The 22,712-nt window shown below is 38.6% G+C and overlaps 1 protein-coding gene across 1 annotated transcript in view; it reads right to left on the bottom strand.

Moving 5' to 3' along the window:
• Window positions 1-2,050: 2,050 nt before the first annotated feature.
• LOC104504750 (ubiquitin-conjugating enzyme E2 Q2-like) overlaps window positions 2,051-22,712 on the bottom strand; it is a gene marked incomplete at its 3' end in the record, with an annotated part of 34,219 nt that continues 13,557 nt past the window's right edge. The window contains exons 2-6 of the mRNA XM_010148044.1: window positions 21,188-21,292; window positions 14,708-14,812; window positions 12,376-12,432; window positions 10,136-10,276; window positions 2,051-2,188 (exon numbers count right to left, since the gene is read on the bottom strand). Of these exons, the coding sequence (XP_010146346.1) occupies window positions 2,051-2,188; window positions 10,136-10,276; window positions 12,376-12,432; window positions 14,708-14,812; window positions 21,188-21,292 (546 nt within the window). The remainder of the gene's footprint in view (window positions 2,189-10,135; window positions 10,277-12,375; window positions 12,433-14,707; window positions 14,813-21,187; window positions 21,293-22,712) is intronic.

Raw genomic sequence — 22,712 nt, forward strand, 5'->3', positions numbered from 1 at the left:
CATCCCTGGAAGTGTTCAAGGCCAGGCTGGATGAGGCTTTGAGCAACCTGGTCTAGTAGAAGGTGTCCCTGCCCATGGCAGGGGGGTTGGAACCAAGTTATCTTTAAGGTCCCTTCTAACCTAAACCATTCTATGATTAAAAAGTCAATTAGCTGCCATGCCCCTGCTCACGTAGTGACAGTTATCTAACAAAACACAGAACTAGGCTATAAAAGCAAAAGTTTTGTGCAAAGCAGATGAACTGATACTTAAATTCCACTCAGTCCTAAGACTAAATGAAGCTATAAGGCATGTTATAAAACTTAACTAGTTTCAAACAGCATCATTTACCGGCAAAATATAATCAGTGTATCAGTAGGACTATGTTTCAGAGCAGGACTGCCATCAGTTTTATAGTGTCAACCTCCACCTGACACTTTACTTCATTAGCTGTTTTAGAGATTGACATGAAGCATCCAGTTGCAGTCCTTTTACACATTCCTGAGCCATAACTAAGTTACTATACTCACCCTTTAGTTTCTCAACTTTCTTTACAGTACAGCAAGATTTACTTTTCCTCATCATTTAGAATATGCATTCCTACATCAGTGTAGTCTTTTGAAATTAGTTAAGACTTGTTATTAATCTAAAGCCAAGAAATGGTATCATTAAGCAACCAAAATCCTCACCTCAAAAACTGCACATGTTATAGGGGCTCCTGGTTGTGCCCCTAGCAGTATCACCATGTGATTAAGCACCATGCAGTCTTCATAGTCAAGTAGATTTGTTATACCCAATTGTGGTTCTAACCACAGAAACAAACCCTGAAGATCACACATGGGCAGTAAAGCATCCCTCATGACTTGATACAGATCTATTTACAGACTCTTCCTTAGACCCGCTAATCCATTCTTTATCGGATGGATGGCAATTAGGGCATACTGGCAAGCACTCAGTTGCAATAAAGCCTACAAGTAGGCTATGTTAGACCAATACTAGGTCACCTAATCAAATTTAGACTTCAGACATTTTACCACTGTCCACAGTACTTCAGCACATAAAACTACCTACCTAAAAGGTAAATACGGCAAATCAAAACAGGAACCTATTGTCTCGCCAACTCTGTCCTTTTTACACATGATTTAAAATGCTATAGCCAAGTGAGATGTAAGCCAACTAGAAACAAACTAGGGGAGAAGTTCAGAAAAGTATAAGACAGAGGATTAAAGTTTAGATTGACTTTCTAATCGGGCATTCCTCCTGTTCCCATCCTGGCCTGCAGCAAGTCCTCATACCTGGCTGCAGTGATGGCGTTGTGTACTCACCTGGCCTACAGGAATACAACTTGCCTGAAACATAGGTAACTTTACTTCTTGTATAGTAACATTCAGACAATTCAATATATACAGATTCCTTTGCTGAGCTAATTTAGATACAGCCCTTATAATGAACAAATAGAACAGCCAGCCACCTACTTACCCACAGCTAATCAGGGTTTGTTATTCAAACAGATTTAAAAGACAAGCTTGTTTTCTATTGTCATTTGTATCCTTATTCCAAGGACTGCACAGAGCCCAGGATCAGATTAACACCATCACAAAATAGTAAAAGTAACAGCAGTGTAATTAAGGTTAAATCCTGTATAACAACGAAGCCTTCTGCTGTTGAACACAACTCCCTCTACAGCACGCGTGTTCTTGTGAGCAGTACTACCTGCTGGTAGTGGTCAAACCTTTGGCCCTGTATACTTGGAGAGCTGAATTTCAGGTAGTTCTGAACACTCAAGAAATCCCACGAGTAATCTTGAGTTGTTCTTTGTAGTCACCCGCCCCAAGAGAATTCTCATAGCTACACCAATTGTGTAATTCACATATCAAGCTTTGCATAACAGAAAGGAAGAACTTTTTAGAGGACACATATCCCGACTTCCTTTTTCTCCTCAAATACACTATATAATGACATTACCCATAATGTATGCATCTATGTTTTTTTATATATATGTGCACACATAGACACATATGTACATATACATGACAAAAACACACAGAAGGATATAGCAGGAAATATTTATCAAAAGAATTCTTTTAAAGTGTATTTTAAAAAGGGAAATCTGAAGCATTTTACCTGTTTTATAACTCTGTGATCTATATATATCCCTGAGTTCTTTCATAAGTCGATCTGAAGCCTGAACTGACCCAGAGACTGCACCCTGAAACAAACAAAAAAGACTCCAAATAAGTGAAAAGTACTATTTAAATCAAAAGGTCTTATTTCCATTACAAAGTTATACTAACTAGAAGGTATTAAGAATATATTAATTTCTGTATAAGGATTAGGTTTTTGAAAAGTTACATATTCTAGTGAGCAAAGACTACCCAAAAGAAACAAGACACTCCCTTTAAAGCAGCACATTAATATATATCAACAATACCAACATGGTATAGGTGATAAATCTTTTAATCAAGGTACAAAAGACATCTTTCTGAAAGGGATTTTAATCTCTTGGGCATTTTGATTTCCAAGGTGGATCCAGAGTACATTTCTGATAGGGAAATATTTCCTCTTACCTTTTGCTCTTATGCACCTCTTACTCTACTGGAAAGAAGAGTGAGACTAATACTAAGAAAAAGCTGCTGCTCATAAGGTTTTGCTGTTTTCTCAGAAGCATATTTTCATTTGGATATGAAAAGACACAGGAGTTAGGAAGTATCCACTATAGAACACCAGCTTCTGGATGAATTAAGACCAGCCAATATATTTAGAAAAATGCAGAACAAAAGCAACATTATTTGCAATAGAGTGGAAGAGAGAAGGGGAGGAAAAAAAGAAAAAAACCAAATCACAAACCCACACCCAACACCTACATAGAGGAAGACTAAGGTAAGTAAACCTTAGAATACCAAATTTTTTGTTGTAATTCGTCATAGTTCTTGTGGTTTACGCAACCAGGGCGGAAACATCTTCTGTCCTTTTAGAGCTCAGTTCTGTGTCACTCAGCATCTCAAAGTGACAGAAAATTTAACATACAACTTCTGAGGCTGATATTTCAACATGAGATAAAGTGCTAAAAGAAGAGACCTTTAAGTGACAGGCATATAAAAGGACTGGCTCTAAAAACCACTGGTTATTGACAAACTCATGAACACACCATTTCAAGTAACTGATGTCTACTTATATCAACAACTGCTGCACTGGACATATTCTGCACATATCCCCAGTGCTGACAGTTCTGCAACCTTGGTATTAACTTAAGCCTCATTTTTGTGAGCTTTAAAGTGAGGATAGAACTTTTTCCATCCTTCATAAAGTGCTTATTTAGAACAACACGATCACTAAAAGGACCTAGATTACCCTCTCCAATTCAATGCCAAAGTTAGCAGAAAAAATGGTGATCTTTTTTTACCGGTGTTGAAAGCTGTACTGTACCTAAGCCTTACAGAAAACCTTATAATGTTACGTGATTACCCTGCTTATATACTCTTCCCAAAATGCCATTTTACATTCAAGGTTTTTGGAAAATGGAGAGATAAAAATTAGTGTTACAAGATTTAAAATATGGAAAAGGAATGAAGACTCCAAATGAGTTAAGGTAGCTATCAACCCAAACCCCGACCCTGTGAAACTTGGGCTGTCACCAGCCATCAGTTTCCCAAAGGTAGATTATTTCATGAGGCCCATGCAGTTTGCTGAAGCTGCTTGGCCTTCAGTCACCCCCACTACAACAGAGGCTAATATGTGTGGCTCATAAGCATTCTTTCAGGAGGGGAAGAACAAAAGAAAACCAACAAAGAAAAGGAAATAAAAACCCCACCACCAAACACAAAAAAAGCCCCTAGAGCAAAGTTAAGCACAGCCTCCCTCTATGAAGTAGAGATTAGTTTATAGATCTGCTTTTCTACTCCATCTAAACATCTTAAGACATTTGTTTCTTCAACTTCCTTTCAGGCACTATGAAACGCTACAAAGAGATCCTTCCTGGACAGCAGTGTCAGAAGTATTACTGGAAGAATCTGAAGCAGCTATGACCATTGTCTAATACCTGAACTCAACAGTGATATGATATATTCTACAAAGTCTTAATTGTAGGATCAAATTATTGCTTAGTAAGGATTAAGTATCAGTATTAGTTACTTGATGGTAAAGCCTCCACATACTCCTTTATCTTCTCTGTTCAGTAGCATCATATCATATGCTTAGTTTCACAATATAATCTGTAGAATATTCTTTTAGGCTATTGATTTTCATATTCCACTGGATTTAATTATGCAGATCACAGATTCCACTAGTTTTACTTAACGGACCAGTATGAAGAACAAACTTTGTATTTAAATACACAAGTGAAAGGCAACTCCTTTAATTTGATTAAACAAAAGGTACATAAAGACAGGGCTGCAGACGAGTAATTTCTCAGTTTACTCAGGCCCCTGTCTATTGTGCAGTATCAGAAAAAGAAGGGCTTCCTCTTCCTTCAACAGCAAGCAAATTAAGTTTTATGGAAAAACTTGGTTGATTATGTACATTATTTGCAGCTTACTACTATTTATAGATTATCTGAAAAAGGAAGCATTACACTTAACAAGTTAACACAACAGTGTTAACCACAGTTCTCTATGGAATTGCTGTGCTTTTTCAGACCTGTACTGTGAGTGTTAATGTTGAGACTTGATGTGTTGAGTTTGAAGGAAAGACATTTCATAAACAAGTGTCAAAATTTCAGCTGTCTTCCGTGCAGATCTGTGCAATACCCTTGCCACATCTGCGGTGTTGCTTACTGAAAGCAAGCATTTTCTTACATTTTTCATAGAACATCAACCTCTAAATGCAGGCAATTTAAAAACAACTTAGATTCTCAAAGACATCCTGTGGAAAACTAGTTTCCTCATTGCATCTTTATTTCCATCAAATTAAGCTACTGAACTTCTATACATAATGTTGGAAGCTCATCTTGGCATATGAAAATTTAAGTATCTTCTGTACTGTAGTAATTTAAAACCAAAACTTAACACACATACTCCTGAGTGCCATTGTAACTGCTGATAAACAGAAATCGTATTTAAACAAAAACCAGGGTTGATTTTCGTGTGCGTAAGCTATCCTCAGTAGATTTTGTCTATGACAGTGCTTTTCACCCTTGTTCCTAGGAGTTTCTAGTTGCGTTGCCCACTCCTTATTTAGCAGTATTACAGTTAGACTTGCTACTCTAACCAATCAGTAGACTGCAAACTAGTGATCTGTGATCAAGAGAAAGAGGCTAGCAAGCTTAAGTTAAGTAGTTTAGCACAGGAGCTTACTTTACGTGCTCTGAACTACCCTCGGAAGAAGTTGAAGAGGAAGCCTGCAGAGATTTACTGCTAGATCTGATGGTAACTTTAATGCCAAACACCACTGCTTTGAAACACTAAGTCTTAATTCTGCTGTCACTTTTGTTTTTTATAACCACTGTTGAAGTGCAGTTTAGAAGACAGTACTACTTGCATCACACCACAGCCTAATATAGTACTACAGTGAGTTCAGTTTTGACTATAATGGTACTAAAATTAAACACCTGAACTTTCAATAACCCATTATAAGCAAGTTAAAATTTTCAAGACTGAATCCAGATATAAATATCTGTGTCCTTCTGGAAAAGTGGGACTAACTGCTCCAAGAGAGATAAAGCTCCCATTTATCCAGTTGTGAGATCAAGACTTAGTTGCAACTGCCTTAGAAGTAACTTGTCAATCATGGGATCTTATAGCTATCTGTCACATGGGGTTGATGCCAAGAGCAGAAAGGCATGGCCATTGATCTGTAAACTGAAGAAGTTAAAAGAGCTGCCAGACAAGCCCCAAGTGACTGTTTTCCTATTAAGTAATCAAATAGTTACAAGAAGTCTCATCCTCTCCTGTACAAACACACTTGTGGTTCTCCAGAACAATGAGCAGGTAAGTTGGGAGAAATCCCTGCTACAGGAGGTAATCAGCAGAAATAAGCATAGCACATGCCACTGCCCCAGCCATCTGCTGCCCTAAGTCTCCAGAGATGTGAGGTTCTACAGCCCTGGCTTTTCTCTCCTTTGGAGATTTTCCTCTCCCCTTCCACCCCTCAAAACACAACCAGAGCCTGCTCCTTAAATGGGTTCTATGAGGTAAGAGGGGTAGTTCACTGCAATTTTAAACCCAAAAAGCAGGTTTTCCTTTTTCTGTTTGATCAGAAAAATACTGTCACACATGGAAATGTTACGGTACTTCACCTCACTCAACGCATTTCATATATAATTCAGCCCCAAGACAAAAAAATCCCTTCTAAAACATAACACAGAAGGGAACCTCCTCCAAGATAATAAAATAAAAAATTAAAGTGACCAAAAAAGAGCAAAACTTTCTCAGTATTCGTGCAGAAGTACATTCGTTCCTGGAAGTAGATTCATACTTACTTCAAGGATTAGACTGAACATGGAAATGACAACTTAGACTTCATAAAATCTGAAGATGAAAGTGGAAACATTTGAGACTTCTGGGGAAAGTGCATAAACTCCTCAGCAAGCTAATAGCATTATTGAATAAGAAAAGCATTAATCTTGAAAATGACTATGTGGGGAGAGATGTCTGAAAAGCAAGCAGCAACAAGTTGTTAAATATTTGAAGTTAATGATTCCAGTTCAAAGACCTTTTTTATTCCCAGTAAGCAAGTGATTCTTTACAGTTATTACAAGGTTAAGAGGAGGATTAATTTTTGCTCCAAGTTACACACTGTACTGCAAGCCAAATTTAAGTTTATTTTCTGATGCCAGCAAGACGAATAGGATTAAGCATACTGGCAAGGAAGAAAACTAGTTTATAGAGTAAGTAGATACATCCTCTTAACTTGTGTAAAACACACAAAACCCTAAAAATCTCCTATAACAAAAGCCTTGAGCAGCACAAAAATGTCTTTTACCCATCAGGAGTATGCAAACATAGGACTGCATGCACTTCTTCCCTACGGAGACACCTTTGGCCTGATCTGTATACTCGACCTGCATTTCAGCCAAGGGGAGGGAGGATGACCCATGGATTTGGGCCACTGAACACAAAGAAACTGAGAAGTCTTCTGGCTGCATTAGGCATTACTCAAAGTCCTACATTAGGCTTTGCGTTCCCTCTTCCAACAAGCAGCATGTAAGTAGAACAGCTTTGTTTTACTTTCCTCTGCTAAGGAAACAAAGTATACCAAACAGCTGTGTGAAAAACAGACTATGTTTAGTCACTACATTTACGTTTGTGAAACTCATGCTGTCCTTTCAGAAAACCCACTGTGAAGGGCTGTACAGATTTAAATTTTGCTTTATGTTACGACACTGCAACTTATGCTGTCTCAGAGCAGGTTTAACATGTTCCAAGTTCCAGGTTTTGGCAGCATAAAAGGGCATTTAAGTGCTACTAGGTGAGCTCCTTCCTGGGTCAGTAGTGCAGCTATAGTTGTAAATTCTCAAGCACTTAAGAATAAACCCTCACAAGTCCTTTGAGAATTTATTTAAGCAGTGCAGCTATTTCTGGTGACCCACAAAAATACCACGGTTCCTCAGCAGCAGTTGAATACCCTGTTCCCTGTACTCAGCTGACCTTGTTTATGCACCAACATCAACAAGAGTGTCTTGGCATGAGAAACAGCTATTATGTAAGTTGAATCTGCTGTTGTCAAACAAAAACACAGTAGTGTTCATTTCAGCTCCACTAAATGTGGGAAGAAAAAGCAAAAGGAAAGGCTATATTGGCCAAATGGGAAAGAAGAGATAGCAAAAGAAAACCTGCAGTTTTAAAGAGACGTTCCACATCAAGGAACAAGTTGACATTGCAAAAAAATTTTTAGTCCTACCAAATTTTTAGATGACAATAAACCAGCCCATGTCTTTCAGACTGCAAGAGGATTTTATTTAATGAGTAAGGAGTCTTTACCATTAATTAGGTCTCAGGTATAAATACAGAAATATGTACAGGCTCAATAAGCAACTGCTCAAACATTTATATTTAAACAAAAGCCTTAAATGACTGTTGTGTTTATGGTTAGTCAGGTTTTAAAACAGACTTGACTTTTCAGCACAAGCAGCTTGGCCCCTTATATTTACCTGCTTTTAAATACTGATGTGCTGATTAGGTTTCAGGGTTTTTTGTTTGGTTGGTTGGGGTTTGGTTTTGTTTGGAGTTTTTTTTAAGGTTTGACCATTACTGTACACTCTCCTTCAGACAACCTGATAGCTAACTACTGAATTGATACACAAATCAAAGGGCAATCTCCTCTAGCCAGTTATCTCATGCTGCCTATTTCAGCAGAACACGTGTCTAAGGTATTTTTCGACAGGTTTGCACTCAAGTCATTAGAACAGCACTGGGACAGAAACCCAAAACTTGTAGTTGAAGAACTCTGATAGAAGCATTTCTATTTTATTTCCTTTGCAAAAGAGATGACTACAAACTGAATCTCTTTTCCATGTTCAAGTGTCAGTAACTATGAGGAGGAACTTTTTCTTCAAAATTGAAGTTATTTAGGTAACCTAGTTACTAACTAGTAACTTCGTTACTTTGTTTATGACAGAAGATAGTCAAGATTCTGCTAACTAAAGAAGCCTTTTCCCTAAATTTTTAGGATAAATAGATCTATCAGGAATGCATCCAACAGTAAAAGTGGATTGGCTTGGATAGCACCCAAACACTTGGAGTGCATATAGTTCTCACTACAAATCAAAATAAGTTTACAACAGCAGTTCTCCTGAAGCTAATATAATTTTTAAGTGCAATTTAGGTTTTTTAGAAAATATTACCAGAAAAATCGTCAAGTTTAAGAAATAGAACAAAGCAGGTTCCTTGGGCAAAAATTCTGGTGTTCCCCACATACCAATCCTAAATATCATTCCTTCCCTAAACACTTACAGGTCCTTCCTCTGTACCTAACTACAGATCCTCAACTCACATCCTCAACTATTAGCTTAAGGAGAAATAGCACATCTTGTGTCTGGACATGATCTACATGTCTGCTGACTTGCCAGACAGCATATACAAACTTAGGAATTCACAGTAGAGGGCACCAACTTAAGCACCTTCTTTCTGTACAGGAGACTTGTGAAAATGTTAGAACCCTTACCTTTAGCTGAAATTGGTCATAAACAAAAGTCATTAAATTAATACATTACACATTCTAAGCCTCTGTGAAACGAAAGGTTTTATTTCTTTGGAAGCCAAAGGCTAAATAAATAAAATTAAGTTTGTATGACATCATCATTCCCTCTGACACGCACCTTAGAGAAGCAGATGCTTCTCTGGAACTTGGCACTTGTGCCAAAACATTTCTAAGCCTCTGGAGAACAAAGAGGGTTTTTTTTACTACTGCCCGCTAGCAGGATCACTCAGAAAAGTGTGATACTAAAGCTGAAGAGCTGCTAAAGGCCTCTTGCTTTATGTATGGTAAGAAAAAAAAAACCAACACCCTTCAGTAATTTACAAGCAGCACATATATTACTGAAAAACACACTCATGCATAAAATGGATTTAAAGTCTAAATTCCTGGGTTTACTGAGTATGTAAGTCACCCATGACTTTTAATGCAGTTTTATATATGGCTTTGTTGTATTAATAAGGGCTCAGCAACGGAAGTCATGCTTACAGCCTAGATGCTTTCTACTGATCCTGTTTGTAACAAAGGCATCAAGCAAGAGACAGAGGGACAACCAAACAGATACCTCTGAAAATTAGGAGACTATCATTAACAAGTGTAAAACCTAGATCTACATGTAAGGGTTGACTCTAGTGAAAATCTGAAACAAATGCTTCTGCATCCAAAATGCCAACACCCCAGCCTAGTTTGCCAAAGGAAATCATGATAGCATTCTCCCAGGCTTAATTAGAGTGCTTTGAAGTAGTTTTTACACCTCTGTGGGATGTGGACTAACAACTTCTTGTGTTGCCAATTTTGATAAAATACGAGTCCATTTAGTAAACGTCCTTGGAATTTTAGCTGGCCTACTCAAACTTCTCTGAAAAGAGCTATTTAGGTCCCATAACTTGAGACATTTGTCCTACATATACTGGAGCTACAGGTTAATTTATGTCTAGGTGCATAGCAGTAAGCTTTGTTTGCTGAAAACCGTTTCTGTTTTAAAGCCTGAAGTATTGCAAAGAAAAAACTTAAATCATTAACTCACATTTAAGTGATCTTGCCTTTGATTTTTCCTGATTTTTTCTAAGATCGCAAGGTTCTCTTTTTCAATGCCTTCATCCTCAGATTTCTTCCCATCAAGTGGTTCCTCCTCCTTCATATCATAGTGATCCAGATCTTCAATGTCCTACAGAATAGAGGGAAATTGACTGTAAATAACTTATCTATGCTCTTTGTTCAATGAAACCCTCTCCAAGGGCATTCAGGGATACAGTCACATACTGCACAGCACTGTATTAGTGATTGTTGGATTCCATTTCTATTTGCTCTGACTTCACTCTTCAGCCAACAGCATTCACCAGAAATGTAAGGAGCCTTCACAGTCCAAGCAAGACCCAAATTCACATGTTTCCGGTTACAGAAACAAGCACAATAAAACCTCTGCAAGAAGTTAAGATTGTAGTGAATTAGACCATTAAAGTAGATAGAAAACAGGAAGTCAAGGCATTCTGAACTGGGCTTGAGAAGCCAAAAGTGCTCAAAGTCAGAGTGTCTCCAAGATGTCTTTAAAAGCAGACTTTTTACAACTACAATCCTAGCTATATGACACTTCTGGCAAACAGTGATTAACATACCTGGCAGGGCTACAGCAATCCTTGTTAGAAAAAATGTTAGAAAGCAACATGTACTTTCAAGAAAGTTAAATGTTAGAAAGCAACATGTACTTTATTCAAGGTGAACATTTCAGCTGAAGATGAAATGCAGCATTAGACTATGAGACAAAATTATGTGGTCAAGTATCATGATCACACAAGCAAACATTTCAGTTCTGACACAAAAAAATCTTCCACTCTATTCTGAGACAGGGTTATCCTGTTGCAGAGGAGCACTCTGAACTTCAGACAACTGCCTGTGAGGTGATTCAAGTGCTATTTGTGGAGAGGAGAAGGATGCAAATACCTTAAGAAAAAAAAGGGAGCACTACAGCAGCCACACCAGCAAGCAATGAGTACACAACTATCAGATACGCTCCAACATGCTGTGCTCCACCACAGCTGTGGCTACTCCTCATGCACCATCTGTTTGCATGGCAAGAAAACCTGGCCATAAATGCCAATTCAAGGATGTCTTATTGACTAAGATTGCCTTTGACACTGCTTCCTCCAACTGTAACACACTTCAGAATGAGTATTCTTTAAAATGCTCTTGCTTCCCAAAATAATGATGTAGCCCTAGGAACCCTAAGCTGCTTTTCAACTTAGAAATTGGACTAGATTACAAGTTAAAAGGTAACAGTGCCACACTAAACAACACCTGTTAGCTCATAAATAATGACAGACATGACAGTTTTTCTGTCTAAAGTAACCTGCACAGAGTGCAAACATCTACTTACAAGTCTGAAAGCAAAAGAACCTTGTGGCAACAGGACAGCAGAGCATACATACCACTGTTACAGAAACTCTGGCTCCAACAAATGTGGTCTGGATCAGGCTACATATAATGTGAGAGGCTGCTTCAAATGAACTCCAAAATATGAGTAACATTTTTATCTTTTCTAAAGGAAGAGATTCTACTCAAAGATGTTCATTCTTACTACACACTTTCATTAAAAACCTAAATATGAAGTAGTCAGAACAGCTCTATAAAAAGGTAATTAATAGTGGTTCAAAAAGCAAGCATCTTGAAGCTATTCTACGATGTTGTAGAAGTAATTGAAAAAGGGTGGTTCTCACACAGTAAAAACAAACAAACAAAAAATCATTAAAAGGAACACCATATTGCCAGACAGTGACATAAACCCCTTAAAGTTTCACATGTCTGTTTCGTATGTCCTTCCCTTTCCTTCAATGTATTATAGTTATAAACTACCTCACCTGTTCAATAAATCAGCAAACTGATTTACTTTTAGCCAGTCTGCTTGAATTTGGGAGGCACTTTTCAACTGTATCAGAGCCTGTTCATATGCTGCTTGAAATAGGAGTTAACAATGCAAACTTACTGATTTGGCACACAATGTTATGTACTGTTTGACTAAAGCACAGATGTCCAATTCTCTGTATCCAAGTACCTCACAGCTGAGATCTAGGTTTAAGAAGAAAATTTCACCAGTTTTATGGTTGAAGTGAAAGCTGACATTAAGGTAAACATCCAAATTTTAAATTATCTTTTCTGTTGAACTCTAGGGAGATTACATTTTACAGTTTGGCTTAATAATAAGCCAGTCACTGCAGAGCAAAATGCCAGAATTCTACCAGATTAGGATAACAATCTCATATACACACATACTTCACCCATATCTTCTTCCTCCTCCTCCTCTGATGTAACTTCTTCTGTTGTTCCGTTCTGCAATACAACAATGAGGTTTCTGTGTAAGTTGTTCGTATGTTCCTTTCTTTCAAAAACTGGAAGTCTACTATCAAACAGAAAGCAGTATATATGAAAGTTACACACATCAAGGTCTGCAAAGGACTCAAGTTTAATGTGGAAGATACACAAAGACACTTCCCTGGTACAATAGTGAAGAGATTTTTGCATGAAGTAAAAAAACAGAATGTCACAATTAATTTTGCATTAAGTTATAATTGGAAACTTAAGATTCAGATAAGGATACCCTATTCTGAGGCTGACTAACACAGCAAGTCAAGCAGGTTATAACTCAAGATATCTTAACCATGGAATCAGATCATGGCTCTGACTAGGATCCATATACATGCTAGACCTCTAAAAAACCTAACAAACTTTGGACCTCTAAATTTCAATGGATTTTTGTTTCACTACCTAGAACTTCTATGCAACAACTACTATCATCATTTAGCCATTGTTTTTAGATTATGTGATAACATACCAGAAAACACAATTACTTCATTTCTCATAGCCTTCCATTTCAGAATATCACTTCAAGCTCAAAGTTTGAACTGCAGAAATACTCAGGAGCATTCTGATATGCCTGGGCTCTGCTTACTCTTCCTCTGGCAAGGAAGGAATGCCACTGCTGTAGACAAAGCAGCGGACTAGATGGATCTTTGGTCTGACTTACTAAGGTCACTCTTATTTAACTTGAAAGTTATCTGACATTTCTGGCTAAGAAACCTTCCATGAGTTTGCTTTTGAGTTGCAGAGCATAAGCAAGACTCTTCGATGAAGCTACTTCCTAATGAACATGAGCTGTTGGTGTGCTCAGGTGGCCGAGAAGGCCAATGGCATCCTGGCCTGCATCAGGAAAGCTGTGGCCAGCAGGACTAGGGCTGTGATCGCCCCCCTGTACTGGGCACTGATGAGGCTGCACCTTGAAAACTGTGTTCAGTTTTGGGCTCCTCACTTCAAGAAAGACATTGAGGTGCTAGAGCGTGTCCAGAAAAGGGAATGGAACTGGGGAAGGGTCTGGAGCACAAGTCCTGTGAGGAGTGGCGGAGGGAGCTCGGGGTGTTCAGCCTGAAGAAGAGGACGTTCAGGGGAGAATTTAGTGCTCTCTACAACTGCCTGAAAGGAGGTTGCAGAGTGGTGGCTGTTGGTCCCTTCTCTCAAGTGACAGGAGAAGAGGAAATGGCCTCAAGTTTTCCCAGAGAAGGTTTAGATTGGATATTAGATAGAATTTCTGCACTGGAAGGGTTATCATGCATTAGAACAGGCTGCCCAGGCAGGTGGTTGAGTCAGCATCCCTGAAGGTATTTAGGAGACATGTGGATGAGGTGCTGTAGGACATGGTTTAGTGGCATTATCAGCAGTGTTAATGGTTGGACTTGATGATCTTAAAGGTCTTTTCCAACCTAAATGATTCTATGGTTCTAATATTACAGGCCTATTTCCTTATAGTTGCATTGCTTTGTGGGTGGCTCAGAGAAAAGACATAGGATTACAATTTGGCACATGACCAAAGTTAAGCAAGTTATTTGTCATTACTATAGTACTGTCACCACAGGAGAACCATCTGTTACGCTACAGGAGTTTTTAGAAATCATGTCATCTTAACATGTATAAGCAAAAGCAGATTATCAATCTTATTAAAAATACCAAAAAAAAGAACAGCTATTGGCAGTTACCAGTTCTGCTTTCAGCAAAATACAGAACATTTTAGTTAACCAGAACATTTCACAATCCTTCACAACTCTTAATCTGTCAACTGCACAATAAGTAAACAAGGCATCTCAGATACCCCCTACTCAAGGTAGCATATGGTCTTGATATCTCATGTCTCTCCAGGGATTGAAGAAGGAGGGAAACATCAATAGTAGTTCATCCAAGTGCACACTGTAAAACATCTACTCTTCAAGAAAATGTAAACAGAGTTTAATCACACGTACGTTTTGGGAAAAAGTCAATTTGGGAAGCACTAGAAATGCAGAGCAATTGCCCTGAACAGTGTTTAGGAGGCAGTTAAACTGGCAACACCGAAATCATATACACACTTTTCAAATAAACAGAACTCCAAAGGAATTTGTTTAATATTATCACAGTTATTAAATGTATTCTGCAAGCAAAATTCAGATTGAGGGCACCATAAAGCTACAGTGCTTCATATCTCAGTTCTGGTTTAACCATTCCCACCATCTCATTTCCTGATGTTGAAAAACCAACTCCTTCATTACTATAAGGAGGTGTCCACAGCTTTTTAATTTACCTGTCCAGCTGGTAATGGCTGATCTAACATTTCAACATCTGGATGCTGAGGAAGATTATATAATCTGCAGAGGTCACATATTAATCGCTTCAGCTGTTGAAGAAGCTATAAAAAGAAAATATGGAAACATCTATTTAAACCAAAGCAGAGAACTATACATTTTGAATTTCCTTCACTGAACTTTCAAGTCAGTATTAAGCATTTAAATCTGCACGAACTGGAATAAAGTTTAAAGACCCCACTTTTCCTCTGTAGTCACTGTAATAAAGTCCCCACAATGGGAAACCAATGACATGGCAAGTTAAAGATGGCTCCCATTCATCTCCTCATGTCAAGTGAAGAGCAAAAGGATGAGCTGCTCTGGCAGCACCATCCATTCCAGGCACAGGTGTCTCAGCCACAAAAAAACTAGTGAATAATCAAACGGTCATATTCCATGAGACAAGATCCATTCTATTTTCCTAGGTTAAAGAACCATGTCTTCAAACTGTTCCTCCTTGGTTCTTTGATTTTCCACACCCCGAATCCTTTTCTAGGGCACACTAGTGAGTCACCAGAAGGGAGACAAACACTGCATAAGGCATAGAAATTAGCCAACCTCTGAGCTCAAGCCCAAGTAGTCTTCTTGCCACCTGGTATCAGGTTGAAGCACTATCTGTTACTATCACTGATTTCTGTTTCTAGCTTTCAGCATTACATTGCCTGTGTTCTGTTAACTGAAAAATATGGAACACCTTCGATCCACTGAAATGTCATCAATAAAAATAAATCTAATTCTGCAGATACAGAGAAACGTTAAGATTGTGTCTTGATCACCATGCTACTTAAGTGGAGTTCCATGGTTGTTAGTTTCCTCTAGACAGCCTCAGATTCCTAATTAAGGCCAAGACCACATAAGACTGTACTACAGCATTTCCGATCTTTACAAGGTCTTTGCATAGCCATATCAGAAAAACCAAGAAACTACTGCAGAACATGTTTGTAAAATGGTCAACACTTCATTATTTACAGAATAATACACTAGATGAAGCTTGCAAAAATGACATCTATTTATGGCCTTTTCTTCCAGATTCCAACAGGAGTGTCTTGCCACTTGCAGAAGGCAGTGTACAAGACACCATTTCTGTACATGTATCCTTCAGCACTACTAGTAGTTACGCTTGGAGTGACAACCTCCACTCCCCCTTAAGGATGGCCCCATAAGGGAAGGAGACCCAGGCACTGTGTCGTCACTCGAAGTACAGCATAGATTGTATTATGGCAAAATAATGATACCTGTACAACACCATTCGGTGTTTGTATACTCCATTTCTTAATACATAGTAAATTATGATATCTAAGAAAAATCCAGTCACTCCAAAATACTCCACATATCTAAAGCCTTTCTATTGGCCAGAATAAACACGCTTACCTTACCCTACTGCAAGCAAAAACTCAGTCTCTCCAGGGTTAAGACCTCATTTCTAAGCCCAAATCACCTGCAGTGATAAGCAAGTATCACTCTTATGCTAACTGAAAGCTTCAGTGCTTTTCCCTTCTCCAGCAGAATTGAATGTTCCTGTTCCACAGGACTGTTATTTATTCAGAGGCCATGAACGACATACCAGCCTGCAATAGAAGAATTATGACCTTCTCTCCTATCACACCATGTTTCCTGTTTCTGCATCATTCATGACAGTCATACTCAATCAATAAACCCACCCACACCAACCACCAGATGACACCAAGAACTGCTGTTCCAACGACACACCTCTTGTGAGTACATACATGAGATGTGATAGCTTACGTTGCCAGCAGCTTTCTGTAACAACCACATTTCTGTTTGTTCCTTCAAGAAAGCCGGTTGATCAATTAAAAAGTTACTTGATTGAGACCTGTGGTTCTGTCTATTATTCTCAGTATGTGTAAGATGCCTAAAGTTGCACTGCTACACATTTTGTTAAGAACATCTTTCTCTACACAAACAACACCGCCTCATGCAGAGCTGGTGCACAAGCTTTAAAATTTCAGATATTGTAATTTTTCTCATGTAGCTATGTGAAGCTAGACAAGCTCTCAATTTGTTTGCATCCATTGTGAAGCACACAAAAAAATCTAAATGGTGGGGAAGAATACCACCACTGGTATATGACTGGTCCAAAGCCTGGAGAAGCAGATAAATACCACATTAGATGCGTTTCTACAGTAATAGACAGTAAGGGGTGGGAAGAGTTAAGAACTGCTTCCAGCCCTGCCTCCTCCAGGCCGTATCCTCTGCATGAGAAGTCCTGTCAGCTGAATGTAAAGTCAGAAGGAATCTTTGCAGTCAGGACCTAAAACTGTAAGCTTCTCCCCCTTCAGAACACAGCACCACTGCAAGGTACACAAGCACTCGCAAAAACAACAAACTACTGGCACAACCCGGAGCAAGTTACACAGTGGCTGGGTCTGAATAGGTGTCTCCTTCCATCCAGCAGCACATTCTCCCCTTCCCGTTTGCACTGGCACCAGAGATCACACAACCATACAAGCTTTGAGCCACATTAATTCCTGGTGCGCTTCAGCACATAAGCGCCAATTTCACCATAGAGGGGGAGGCAGAAACATGCAGCTAAGAGCAGGGACCCCTTTTTGCTTGGCAGCAGTTTACACAAGCTTAACACACAGGCTTTGCTGCTACTGAAGCAAAGTGTGCTATCAGTATACCAGTAAGTTTCCCTGGAATACAAACTGCCTAAAGCAGAAACTAAACAGCAACAGTGACGCATAATCCTCAGGGAATTGAAGGAGCAATGTAAATGGCTGGCAGAAGGTAAAAGCTCAAGTGACCAAATACAATTACAAATTTATAAATTAATTATATTTATTATAATTAACATAAAAAACAACAACCAACTATATAGAATTGTCATAAGTTTTAATGTTTCAGAAGTTCTGAGAAGTTGGTCATTCTTATGGACACCACAATGCTGTTTTAGAACACAAAAACACCTCTTAGAATTTTTCATTTCCTGTGTTAACATCTTACAAGTCTGAAAAGAGTTTAGAACCATTTTTCTGAAACTTATCCTACATTAGAAGGCTTTTATATGCATGATGAGATCTTTCTAATGCAGTATGAAAGCACTAATTTTAGGATACCTTTAATGATATTAATATTCTGCTGGGTTCACTATGAAGCACCTTGTTTTTGGATTACCAAGAAACATGGATTTAAGTACAGTGTAAGTATGCACGTATTCTTCGACATGTATCTATATACACACACAGTATAACCAAATAAAAATAATAAATTGAAGCCTACCACTGAAGGAAACTGCTGAAGGAGGACACAAGAGGAAAGAGAGGGAAGAAATAAGTGTAACTTGGATCATGAGCACTACTTAGCTATCTGGCAGCCCGTGACAGTAACCAGCCTCATGCACACTCTGCAGCCTTGGGCATTTTCAGATAGTAAAGCAAAGCTTCTTCCTGTATTTTGTGATTCTGACCCGCAATACATAATTAGTTGCTGCCACACAGCTTGGCTCTTGCAAACTACCTGTAACACCATCATGTGGGACTAAACCTAAATTTTTGATACAGAAGGAGTGCACTTACGGACAGCAGCCTATGCAAGTTGTAAACACACCTGCACCAGGAATTCTATGCTTTTGGCATCTTCCATGCCAAGTTTAGGCCTTCAAGGTTTGGAGAGGGCAAGAATTAAAGCTGCCCACCTGATCTGAAGTTCATTTCACTATTATCTTTAAAAAGCAAACCTCCAAATCATGTACAGTTATATTTAATAACCCATGTAGTAAGGTTTGAGATTTTTAGACTCGTGACTGTATCTTCTATAATACCAAAGAGAACAATGACACTGAGGTAGGATTTCTTTTTGCATGGCATAACCACCAGAAGGCAGCTGTCAGCTTCAGCTACCTACCAGTCTAATGTCTAGCTGACTTTCAAGACCTGAAAAGGAATTCAGGAGACACTGAGGGTCAGAGAGGATTCTGTAGCCCCTTCATCTGCTGACTGGAACTTGTCTGACATGAACACTCAAGCAGCTAAAGCCTCCAAACCTAATGTTGCCTATGCTGATCATGTTGTTAACATGATCTCACATTCTTCAATATTTTTAGCATTTGGACAAATTTTCATAGCCAAAAGCACCATGCTGATGCCAAGGTAACACAGTTTCAGACCCACAGAAGATTTTCCAGGAAGCGTGTGCATGATTTTAACATAGTAAAACAGTTCTCCTTTTACCACGTCAAATGACAAAGCTTCCCTGTCAGGCTTTCATGTCTGAGAAGCATGTTCTTCAGTTTCCCAAACAGCTCATACCTGTCAGAAGTACCAAAGCAAGTAGAAAGGGCAGAGTAATACCAAGGAATGCTATATCAGGATGTAAGTGCTAGCAGTGCTTTTAGCATGTTAGCTGTGCTCAGGTGAGCTCCTGGTAGAGTCCAATGCAATTTCCCATTCAAAAGCTGACTGTTCCAGCTTGAAACATTCTGAAAGTCTAAACTGAACTGAGTTTTCACAGGGAGCATGATAAAACAGAGGTCTCTGGATTTCTACATATAGCTCCTTATCCCTTCCTACCCTATTCCAAGAAGTTTATGTGTGAGTTGCTCCAGTGCCCTGGAAGGGGAGGAGGTAGACGCTTGCGAAAAGCTGTAGGGAGAAAAAACTAACCCGAAATCCACAAAGCCAAGCCATTTGAAAAAAACGAAGAAGCCAGATTTTTTAGTGTAAGTATTTGTCTCTTCAACCCCTCCCATCTGTCTTCATCTTGGCATAACATGATGTGGGGTGGATTCCTGAGAAACCAATGGGCCATCCACAGGTGTCTATTACATCAACACATCAGCTCTTACATGGGCAAGTACAATCTTGATATCAGAAGCTGTTTTCTTACAACGTACATAAGCAGTCTACGTGCATATGCAATTCAGCACAGCAAGTCCTGTGCGTGTTTGCAATGAAGCCTTCTACCCGACTGCAAGCAAACCTGTAGGGAGTTAAAACACAGGAAATATCTTGTTTAAAACCTTAAGTCTGAAGCTACTAGCCACATCAGCCTCAAGCTGGAGAACCCTCTGAAGGATGTATTTAAGAAAAAAACTGATTTAGCCACATTTTCTGCTACTATACTGTTGTATGTTTTTCTAGGCAGATTTCACAAAGACTAAGAGATCTATAATATTCTTCTAAACGTATTTTAGTCTGAAGTTTAGGTCCCTAGAAGAAAATACACAGCTGATATTTCTGTCTGCTGTCATCAGGGCCAATGTCCAATATAACACCCCAAAAAAAACCCACCCCCAACTATGTTCCTCTGCAATGCCCCTTCGTTTTTAATTATGGCAAGACCCATGAAGACATGCATTTGTTATTTTTCCAATTATTTCTGCTAGAAGTCAAATGCATCCTATGTAATCTTTAGAAAGAGAAATTCTCATATCGTTACTGAAGGTTGGTATGCTTGACTAACATCATCCCAGTAAACATTACAGGTAAGTGATTTCATGAGAAAAAAATATTCCCATGTTTTCCAAAACCAGGTAAATACCACGGCCAGCACATAATCCAAGCAGTATTCTGCAGACTGATTTGCTTTGTATGCATCACATGCATGCATGTATTCCTGCAGACAAAATACACAGCCAAAAAGTTAAAATAACCTGTTAACAAAGAGCATCCATAAAGGCTATTTAATATCGATAAAGCTGAATTTGAAGAGGATAAACAATGCCTTTAACCACTGAATTTGTCAGTAGGCTGCAAAGTTGTTCTTCGTGGAACAAAGTACATTTGTACTGAAATTTATCTCCAAGCAATATTCAAGGACGCTTACTTTCCTGCACAGAATGGCAAGTTCATTTTTTTAAATATATATATATACACATACACACACACAAAGCTCCTATCACTACATCAAAAGCATAGTCAAGTAAGATCTAATGCCTGATAGTTTTCTGAAATATAAAACTACCATTAGATTTTCTTTAACTAGCAATCATCCAAAGTCACAACACCAAACTTGTCACTTCTAAGGAACATTCTGATGAACCACAAGCAATCAGGTCATTGTCTTTATTGAAACCAAGATTTCTTTGTAACAGTTACCATTTTAGCCATGTTTTGGAGAACATACATTCTCAAGAACACAAAGCTTTTGCCTCCATAACTGATCTCTGTGCAAATAAAACCCTAGAAGAGATGTTTCATTCATTAGTTTTAATTTCTCGTGCATTTCACCATTTAATTATTTTCAGATTACTGTGTAATTACTGGAGCTGAAACTTAACTTCTTTTAAAGAGCAAGCATTTAAGTCATCATCTCATCCTTGCCCCACATCTTTTGGATTACTTTCAGTTCATATGTTTTTGGAAGAGAAACTTAGGTTTACAGATCCCCCAAATAACCCCAAAGCCAAACTAATTCAATTACTTGTTAATGTGACAAAGCTAACTCAACACCCAAAACCAACCACAATACTTGCTCACCAGAGTATTGCTCTTCTTAATATCTTCTAAACGCTCTAAGACTGAAGTCAGGTTCGGGTCATCTGATTCTACAAACCATATTGGTGAGGAAGAGGGGTAAGACTCCTGTAAAAAAAACACAACACAAAGGACAAAAAATATAAATAAACAGAACTCCCATAAAGCTTTTAAAACTCATTCACCCCCAAAATTTCACAACACAGTATTAACATCACCTTTTATCTTAATCTAAGTCAGGTAACATAGAAGCTTTTAACACAGCATTTTTAGGCAATGCAGGAGAAGTTCAAAGAAATCCAGCACTGGTTCTTCTAGCATTTCATCCTATTTTCATCTGGATGAGATGATGGGCATACACAAGAAACAATGCTGAAAAGTTTAAAACCCTGGGGGCAGGCAGAGCAGGAGGGAGAAGTTTAGCAATGCAGTGCAGGTGATCTTACCAAAAAATGGAAACACAGGTAGCACATGTCAAATAGAAGTGTATCGATATCGATTTTTTGTAAAAATACAGATTCTTCCAAAGAAAAGCTGTGAAAGCAACAAACCCTGGAGTTTTCAGACTTACTCCTCCAACAGAATTATTCAAACTGTCCCAGCACTGGCACTCAGACTGAAGCTACCTAGCTCAAACCTCCCACCTCACAGGACAAGATCTGCCTCAGGCAGATCATGATGCCAAAAATCTGCAGTATTATCTTTGCACTATCAAGGCTCATAGAGGACTTTCCACTGTTGAAAGATTTCTCAAACAGTATACTGCATACAACCCTACCAAGAAAGCTTACAGAATAAGCTTCATGAGTAGAGTCCTACAGTTGTTAGGCAGGTGCCAAAACACATCCCAGTGACAGTGAGATCAAATGGTTTCACAGGATTAGAAGTATACTCGATTTTCCAGAACAAGCCACAGTTAGGGCACATGCAACACAGAGAACAGACGTGGCCCACAACTGTTCATACAATCCATGACAAGTGACTTTTCTGTCACTAAGCTGCCACAGCATGCAGCCCTTCAAAAGTTGCTAGAAAGATCTTTGCTGCAGAAATGTAAATAGATGTACACTCTCTCTTGTTTAGATATTTCAAAAAGCAATTCCAATGTTTTCCTAACACAGGTTTGGTAACATCTTGAGGATGGAGGAAACCATGTAGCTTCCAACTCAACAGTACGTGTCCCTTCATCTCATTGATGTGTTTGGATTTTTTGTTTGGTTTTAGATATCTAAGGTGTTCTCCACTTCCTACCCATTCAATTAAAGATTTTAAGGCTAAGAAAGACAGAGAGGTAACCACATGTGGTTTAATCACTTTCTTCCTTTAACAAATACTGTACCTTGGAAAAGTGTATTTTTTCCTCAGTACCACTTTAAAACCTTCTTGAAAGACTAACCACTATCACTGCTGGAGAAACAACACTGAATTCCCAGCCATCACCAGGTTCCCAAACTATTATTTTTAGGAGCTACACTTTTTTCCTCTACTGATAACATATCGCTTATTTTTAGTGACATGCAACCTACCT

The sequence above is a fragment of the Eurypyga helias genome, unplaced genomic scaffold (assembly GCF_000690775.1).
Source record: "Eurypyga helias isolate BGI_N326 unplaced genomic scaffold, ASM69077v1 scaffold7483, whole genome shotgun sequence".
NCBI lineage: Eukaryota > Metazoa > Chordata > Aves > Eurypygiformes > Eurypygidae > Eurypyga > Eurypyga helias.